Source organism: Gymnoscopelus microlampas (assembly GCF_963454915.1).
Source record: "Gymnoscopelus microlampas genome assembly, chromosome: 5".
Classification (NCBI taxonomy): Eukaryota; Metazoa; Chordata; class Actinopteri; order Myctophiformes; family Myctophidae; genus Gymnoscopelus; species Gymnoscopelus microlampas.
This window is the reverse complement of record NC_139942.1, coordinates 37,207,441-37,216,618: the sequence shown is the minus strand read 5'-3', so window position 1 is coordinate 37,216,618 and position 9,178 is coordinate 37,207,441. Positions and strand designations below refer to the sequence as shown.

General features: G+C 40.5%; 1 protein-coding gene across 1 annotated transcript; it reads left to right on the top strand.

The window, feature by feature from the left end:
- Window positions 1–7,908: 7,908 nt before the first annotated feature.
- LOC311045064 (cytosolic 5'-nucleotidase 1A-like) lies at window positions 7,909–8,973 on the top strand (the record flags this gene model as incomplete). The annotated part of the gene is made up of 1 exon (XM_084056876.1): window positions 7,909–8,973. The coding sequence occupies one exon, from the start codon at window positions 7,909–7,911 to the stop codon at window positions 8,971–8,973; it is 1,065 nt and encodes a 354-aa protein (XP_083913002.1).
- Between the last annotated feature and the right edge of the window lie 205 nt (window positions 8,974–9,178).

The following is a 9,178-nucleotide window of genomic DNA, read 5'->3' as shown; positions in this document are numbered from 1 at the left end:
TTGATTATAGGAAAGATAGTATTTCTTGTAGTCAATAACATCTGTCCTCGACCTGATTGTCCTTGACCTGATTCGACAAAAATCAGGGTTCTGGGTTCAGGCCTTTACACACCAGTGGGTGAAGTGATGAATAAATGATACAATCTTTTTTTATATTCCCCGGCAAATGAAACGTTTCATATACTTGATGCCTCATTCATTCTGGTGATGATTTTGCGGTGAGCAAGCAAAGAAAAATCAACCTGGTTCTGAATAAATATTCTGTGTGAATTTAACTTAAGCAACCGTTCAAAAAATATATTTTTTCAGGTGAATTCATTGTACAAAAAAAAACTGTACCTGGTGTGTAAGGACCTTTCACCTGTGTGCGTGGCCAACATGAATGTTGATTTGACCAAGACAGAATTTTAATGTACTGCTGAAATGCTGCAGGAAAAACAGGAGTAGCAAAGTAAATATTAGATGGAAATGGGCAGGAAAGCTCCATGATACACACAATAGCACAATCACGAGAGGGAAATGTCTTCAGTAAGGCCTGCATGCCAATTATTGGGTGGCTGCTGCTGTGACCAGCCGCTGCAGTTGCTGTGGGTGCTGAAGGGACTTTAATTACCTGGTACAAAGTTCCTTTAAACAATGTCCAGTGCTGCTAAATAAACAGGATATTTAATCTGTATCCATGTCTAAATACTGTATACATTTTTTATCTGTTTCCTCAATTGGATCACTGTCATGAATACTAATAGGCTAATTGCAGACACCAGTCCATGACCCTGTCAGAACATCTAACCCAAGTGGGTTAGATGTTCTGACAGGGTCATATAGAAGGACTTCAATAAAGAAGTACTTCATTATTTAATATACTGGCTCCTTAAGTAATACACAGGTCAACCGCTGGTCGAGGTAGCTTATTGTGATCCGATTGTCGGTTTCTTAGGCTTCCTCAGTTTAAACCTGTCACCCTTCACAGCAACATCCTCAGTTTGATTGATTGATTCAATATTGTATTAGCCAGAAATGAAAACAGCACGAGGTACAGTCAGACATTTGGGCTAAAATGATAACACAAAAAAAGAAAGTCCTGGGGACTTGTTTCCATTGTGGTCCTACGTATAGCCTATGTGATGTGTGGATGTAAAAAACGATGTGTGGATGTAAAAAATGATGTGTGGATGTAAAAAAACGACCCATAAGGGTAATAATTTAAGCCTAATTTATACTATCCTGTTGCTTGCTGATTTTCTATTGTACGATAAAATAGGCTTCAGTCTTAGTTGCAGTTTTGAATATAAACAACCAATTGTACACCAAAAACTCAGTGTTTCCCACATGCTAAAGGACACAGGACCCTTTTTAACATGCTGAAGAAGTAGCTAATTCATTCTGGGTGAGTCTCAGGGAAGCATAGTGAGACTCTGGCTGTGTGTCTCTCAAAATACTTCATGAAAAACAAATGACTCAAGAATTGATGACAATTTCCCCACCCCCTACAGTTATAATGTACATAGACTGACATTACCACCTCACACATCAGCTGGCCTTTTTAGCATGCCAAACGGTACCTTTGAATAACTATGGGATGCTGACTACATAGAATAAAGCTGTCCCTCAGCTGCCATTCACTGTGTAAATTACATGATTAATTCAGCTTTGTTCTACGTGTGTTTCAGTACACAGAGGGCCCCATACAATATTTACATTGAATCTGCTGTTCATCATCTGCCAGCTCTGCTGTCGAGGCGACCCTAGTCCATTACGCCTGATCTGCATGTAATGAGACAGGTCAGACCCCTGCAAGACTACTGCAAGAAAGAGAAAGGCTCCATCACACAGGAGAAATATGTGAGAAATATTCCTTTAATTGTGGTATAAGCAAGTGAACCTGTTCTTGTTTATATCTCAGCGGGACTGCATGGGTAAATAAAGGTCAGGAAAGGAACCAGAAACGTGCGAGAATTCTGTAACCCCCCCCCCCCCCCCCCCCCTACACACACACACACACACACACACACACACACACACACACACACACACACACACACCTGTCTGAATGGCCGTAGCAGAAACTCCTGGGGGTAACACAGGGATAAAACAGCAGTGTCTGATGTGGAAATCGTAAGGCACATTATTGTGAAAACGGCCTTCACTAACAGCCACAATGAATACCAATGAGAAAGCTGGTTAAGACTGTGTGGACTCTCAGGACCTTGAGGATGTTTCCCAAGTTTAGGCCAATGTTGCTTAAAACATTTGACTTGGAGCCCAAAACGTGAGTCATGGGACAGATACACATTTAAAAGAGGAATGTTCATTTCATAGAAATGGTGGGTTGTGACTTAAAGGCTAAAACCACACCAGTCTGTTACCTACCAAATACTAGCCTGCAGTATTTCTCAGTAACTTCTGTTAAATTATGCATGTCTAAGCCTATAGTGTATTCCACACATACTCCAATACCGGTTTTATGGCCGTGTTATACGTCTAACATCAGTCTGAGGTTAATGAAGTTTTAAAGAACAGAATAATTGACCTTTGTGGAAAAACAGTACAATACCATCTAAATGGCAACCACGGAGAGGGAGAGAGAGAGAGAGAGAGAGAGAGAGAGAGAGAGAGAGAGAGAGAGAGAGAGAACAGGAACAGCCCACACGCACACACACACACACACACACACACACACACACACAGTGACAATAGCAGTGACATAAATGTGTAGCCTGTTGTGTTGTTGTTGTTGTTGTAGGTTGGTAGTGAAGGGCCATGACCATTTTGTTGGGTTTAATCAGCCAATCTGAAAACTTAATTGATTCATTATAAACCCCCTGATTTCAAACTCTCTTATCATCTTAATCAGATGAAATCCTGGACATGTGCTCTGGGTTAATCATTGATTCTCTAATCCCTGCAGACAGACTACCGCAAATATGTTTAACCACTTTAACCCTGGCATCCAATTTTGGGCTATCTGTAAAAAATGTTAAAATAGGCGATCTACAAGCTAAACGAGATCTACAAGTTGCATCGCGACTCGTTGTGAACTTGTAGATCTGTTTTTTTCTGCAGGACACCACCGTATGATGAAGTATAACATATCAGAGAACAGGGGTTACGAAAATAATAAGGGATTAAGTGGTTAAAAGGTTTTTCATTTGTTTTCCTGTGGAGAGATAACTAGGTGGGTAGAAGAGATACACCTGTCAAGTTCCTTCCTAGTTTTGCTCCAAAGGACACAAGGACGCAACTCAAATGTTCCAAACTCAATCAACTTTTTATTTTTCCAACTCTTTGTTTCACATTGGTTGGCTTCTCTTGTTGATTGGTCTGGTCCGTTAGTAGTCATTAGGTTGTAAACCTTTAACACAGAAAACCAAAGATTAGCAACATTGCCATTTTACAACAAATCATAGCATCTCTTTAAACAACTCATTTTTAAACAACTTCGTGTTTTCAAACAATAAAGTTTTAAACCAATAAAGTTTTAAAACAACTAGAGTTTTAAATGATTAAAGTCTTAAACAATTAAAGTTTCAACAATTAATGTTTCAAACAAGTCTTAAACAATTAAAGTTTCAAAACAATGCTTTAAAACAATAAATGTCCAAACCCAATAAATGTCTTAAAACAATAAATGTTTAAAACGATTAAATGTCTAAAAGCAATAAATGTTCCAAACAATTAAATGTTTTAAAACAATAAATGTTTAAAAACAATACATGTTCCAAACAATTAAAGCCCCTAGACCAAACAATAAGTGTCTTTAAACAATTATATAAATAACATAAAGACACATCTTCAGAAAAATAACTGATCCACCAGCTTGTAGATCAGCTCTTTTTCACTTGGCATTTTAAACCTTTTTTAAAACATGGCAAATTCATGAGTTCTACATTTTAGTAGTTTTAAATCAAGTACAGCATTTTAGCTTTGTAACATTGTATTGTTTTGTATTTTATACTTTTCAAAATAAAACAAGGTCAATGCTGCAATGCTCTTTGCAATGTGTTCCTTAATTTAGCAGTTAAAACATGTCACATTAAGACACATTACAAATACATTCAACAGCAACTCAAAACCAAAGTAAAATAAAACATTCTACCAACCATTGGCGTCTTTGGGCTTAACTTCTTGGTAGGAAACTTGAAGTTTTTCCCCCTCCTCTCTGGAGTCTCCTTTCTCCCTGGAGTTGTTTGTTTGAGTGAGCACCTCTCTCCCTTTTCAGGTGCTCCCAACCTGTTAATGAGCGGCCATTTTGCTGCTACACTTGGGAAGTGTAGTCTTGTTTGAGCAGTTGTAGTTTTTCTTACCATATTAGGAAGAGGGTTGGCAATGAAGCTCCACTTCTGAGTCAAAGCTCCAGTTTTGACTTAACAACACCTACCCCAGTGTATTGACATTCCTCCTCGTCGTTTGACTCCTCCTGTAAATGTCAGACTAACACAACAGAATTCTTTTTTTTAATTTCCCTCTGTCTGCCTCTCTCTCTCTTTCTCTCTCTCTCTCTGCAAGTTCTCACAGCTGACAATTCTGATTAGTTTTGTGGTTTAAAACCTCCACGGTACTCCAGCTCTGAGGGCCTGCGTTTACAGAGTTTAGCTGATTCTCCTTTATAACTGTGTCTTCCGAGGTCCCTGATCATCTGTCGATGTGTTGACATGCACACTAATATCCTGAAGGATCAGGTTAAGGCAATCATTTCATAGACATACGTTTACATGCATAGCGTTGGTTATTTTGGCTATACATATTATATCAAGAAAACCAGGGAAAAAAATCTAAGCTTTTACATGCCCAAATATATCGACAGATCAAGAGTCTTAATAAATCTTAATCTTAATCTTAATAAATCTTACCTCAATTTTGGAAATCAGACCGTTTCAATAACCAGAATATAATAATGTGTATGTAAACACATCAGGGTGTCGCCTATAAAGACATGCAGAAAATATGGACGGCAGGTTGAAAGTGGTTAACTGGTTAACTTTGCTGCACCTGCCTGTCGATACAACAGAGGGAGGAAAGAGGCAAAACAAAAAGTAAAGAGGCACAAACTCACACACCAATACTTTTATTTATGTAGGTGCATACATGTTAAGTCCAGCACGCACACAATTACATAGTAGCTGTAGGTAACAAGAGGCTTTAAGGCTTCAGTTCTAGAGAGTGTCCAAAATTTGGCCACACCACCAAAACAAAACAGAGGCAGACGTGTACAGTCAGCTTTTATTACACTATATACACAACCAATAAAAAAGAGCAGAGGGACTATGAGGGAAGGAGGGGCGTGTAGGAGGCAACCAGTTCAATGTCTCTTTTGGGGGGGAAGATAGAGGAGGGGTCGGATTTCAGAACAGTCCAGGGTAAAAATCCATTTAAAGAAATCATTAGTGTACCACAGGTTCCAGCAAGACCTGGTGAAATTAGTTTTCCTTCTCATACTTTTACAGCATATCCGTGGTCATAATATGAACATACCTATTACCAAAAATGGGTTTTCAAATTTTGTTTTGGCATCTATTATTATATGCCCATATGATGACCACTCTAAAATTGTGAAAAACATATTTTTCATTTCACTAGACCTTTAAATTCCACATAAAATCATAGGGACGTCAACTCGTATCCTGCATTAAAGGGATACTTCTCTTTCCAGTGGGGGTCCAGGTGATTTGTGTGCCATGTCCTTTCTCCTCCACACTTACAGTTGCTCCTGTGTCCAGGAACAACTGCCTCTTTTCCCCTGCAGTGGCCCTTAAATACGGAGAGACGTCAAGCCCAGCACCAATAGGAGCTTCTCATTCAGCTCATCCACTGCACCTGTTCACTACTCAATTGCTCAATTGGGTGTTGTTAATAAGGAAATAGTAAATAAAATAATACATGCACAGTACACAAAAGCTGTAAAATATCAAAAGGAATAAAACAACACAAGTCCAGCTGTGATGCAAATAAATGATTAGCAATCTGTCAGCATGACACATGCATGCACAACTATAGAAAATTGTGATCTACATGTATATACAGAATGAAGCCTGATCCATTTAAATTCATTGACAAGTGTCATTCCATTGGTTCACGGTAAACACTAGTAGCTGACATGTGAAAGTGTGTGTGTGTGTGTGTGTGTGTGTGTGTGTGTGTGTGTGTGTGTGTGTGTGTGTGTGTGTGTGTGTGTGTGTGTGTGTGTGTGTGTGTGTGTGCGCGCGCGCGCGCGCTCATACCTTTGGTCTTATCTCAGATACTGAGCAGGTCTCTAAATCCCAATGACATTTTGGAGATATTGTTTTCCTGTGTCTGAGCAGGGAAAAGGCAACACTCTTCAAACTGTACAACTAGTTATATGGAAACTTTGAGCAAGATGCTGAAATACCATTTGATCCTGTGACAGTGTGAATATGAGTAATTTTTCTATTGATTTTAATGGACAAATAGTGGTTTTAAAACACATATAGTTGCATCTGTCTGTCTGTCTGTCTGTCTGTCTGTGAACAAAACATCCACTACATTGTTTGACCAGACTGAGTCACTGTTGACCTTTTACTGTAATTATGTTGCAAGGCTGTGACTGACCTGTCACTCTAAGCTCTGTTTGCTGCTAGGGCAAACTGGTGAATTAGGTCCCAGTGATGCACCACTGATGTCTCCAGCCAGTCTGTCTGTCGGGCTCTGGCATTCTGCTGGAAAAATTAAAGGCCTGTTCATGTTTGTTGGCATTTAAATTACCATACAGACAGTGTGGTATTTTCAGCCCATTGACTTCGACTTAACAGTATAGTTGACTTTACTGCCCACCCTTTTCTCATTTTAACGGCATGGTGTGTGTGTGTGTGTGTGTGTGTGTGTGTGTGTGTGTGTGTGTGTGTGTGTGTGTGTGTGTGTGTGTGTGTGTGTGTGTGTGTGTGTGTGTGTCCGGGGCCAATATCACAAGCCGCTTGTCCAATCATTGCCAAAGTTCTTGTGTGTGCTTTGGGGAGGAAGTAACTCCCCAAATTATTTTTCACATATTTAGGTTTTGACCTATTTAGCCTTTTAAAACTTAATTAGTTATATATACGTACCAAAACAAAATATGGTAACAACAATAGCAATAGCAGATCGACAAGCTCATTGCGTCGCGCTGTGAGCTTGTCAATCGGCTATTCAGTGAAAGCTTTCCCCACAATAACAGAAAACAGAAAATAGTATACATGTATTGAGCCCTGAGGGACTCCGGTTACCCATATGGGGTTTAAGTGGTTAAAGCAAATCTCTTCAATTGATACACATGCACATGAACAATAAGCAGATTTGTTTTTGTCTTTGACATTACAGCAACAGAAACGGAACAGGTTTGTTTCTTTCTCTCTGAACACAATTACAGCAACAGAAGCGTCCCTCTTAATATTCAAGTAACATTTTCTTTGAGCCAAGCTGGCTGTTTCCTATCTTGCTTGTATCTCGCTGTCACTTGTAACAGGCTCCGTAGGCCTCTGCTCCTCTGCTGGATGAGTGAAGGCTTCCAGCTTAAAGACAGGTGTGAAGCGTGCGAAGTCTTTCCATCAATCAGTGTATAGCTGTGAGGTGACTTTGCTGCCATTTGATTGCTTTTTCTTTTTCACGGATCATTGTTTAATGGTCTTTGTTGGTTCAGCTCAGATGTAGGTGAGTCTCACATGACGTCAGATAAATCATTACCATCGCTTGAATTGATGACGTAAGATTGATGGATCTGACCACATGAGTAGATGTCTTGCCCCTTGTGACGTAGAGGTGATGTTGTGGTGTTGTTGTGCTGTTGCTGAATTTTGTCCTTAAAAGGCACACCACAGCCTTAAAGTTATCAGTGTTCAAACCAGTGTGTAATTGACAGAGGAGTGAATACTAGAGAAGTAGCATACAACGCCTTCAAGTGATTCAAAGCTTTGTAAAAAAATGATTGAGGATAAAGAATGGGCTGCGAGAAAAGCCCACTTTGGTGTAACAACATCACCTTTACCACCCGACCCAAAACTTGCTGTTACTGTAGCCATCTCCCCTCGCACCTTGTTCGACATGGTAGCAGAGAACAACATTTATGTGAGTAAAGGAGTCGAACAATACATAGCCTATCAGGTGGAGCACGAAGATGAGATTCTGATGCCAGGACATTCTTTTCCATTTGTTAAGGCATTGATGACAGTCAACTCGAGGCTGAGGGAACACTACCCAGACAGTGAGGAGTTGTTTGACATTGTCCTGATGACTAACAGCCATGCCGAAGTTGCAGTCCGACTCATAAGAAGCATTAATCATTACAATTTGACCATTGAGAGATTCTGCATGACTGGAGGGCAGAGTCCCATCGGCTACCTGAAAGCTTATGATACCAACCTTTACCTCTCCAAGGACCCTGAGAAAGTCACAGAGGCAGTTGAAGTGGGCATTGCCGCTGCCACAATGTATTCCCCTGACTATGAGACTGAGTTTAGTGACACCCAGCTGAGAGTGGCCTTTGACGGAGATGCTTTGATCTTCTCGGATGAGTCTGAGATTGTCATGAAACAAGGTGGCTTGGACATGTTCTTTGAACATGAGAAGAAAAACGAGGACATTCTACTTGCCCAGGCTCCACTGAAGGGATTTCTCGACGTCCTGGGGAAACTCCAAAAAAAATTCTATACCAAGGGTGAGCGTATTGACTGTCCCATCCGCACTTTCCTGATCACAGCCCGCAGTGCAGCCTCCTCAGGGGTCCGTGTCATTAAAACATTAAAGAAGTGGGGCCTGGAGATTGACGAGGCTTTTATCGCAGCTGGAGCTCCCAAAGAGCCGCTCCTGAAGAAGATAAAACCCCACATCCTCTTCGATGACCAAATGTTCAACATTCAGGCGGGCAAGGCGTTTGGAACCACCACCACCATCACCACCTCTGCCAACACCTCTGCACACTATAGCAAGGGCGGAGCTACGGGGTGGCGTCTTGGACTGCAGCCCCAGATGTTTTCTCAAAAGCCCTGAATCTTTTACGTTTTAAAATAAAACAACTATAACTGTCATTTCTCCTCAGTCTCTCTGACTGCAACAGATTGTCTGTTATTGTGTAGTAGTACTCCTAGTGACAGTGAGAAGCAGCCAGTGGTGCTCCCGTTCATTGATTGTGCTCATATTTTTGATGAACAGTGATCTTAATGCATCCGTTTGCAACTAATGAACTTGAACATGG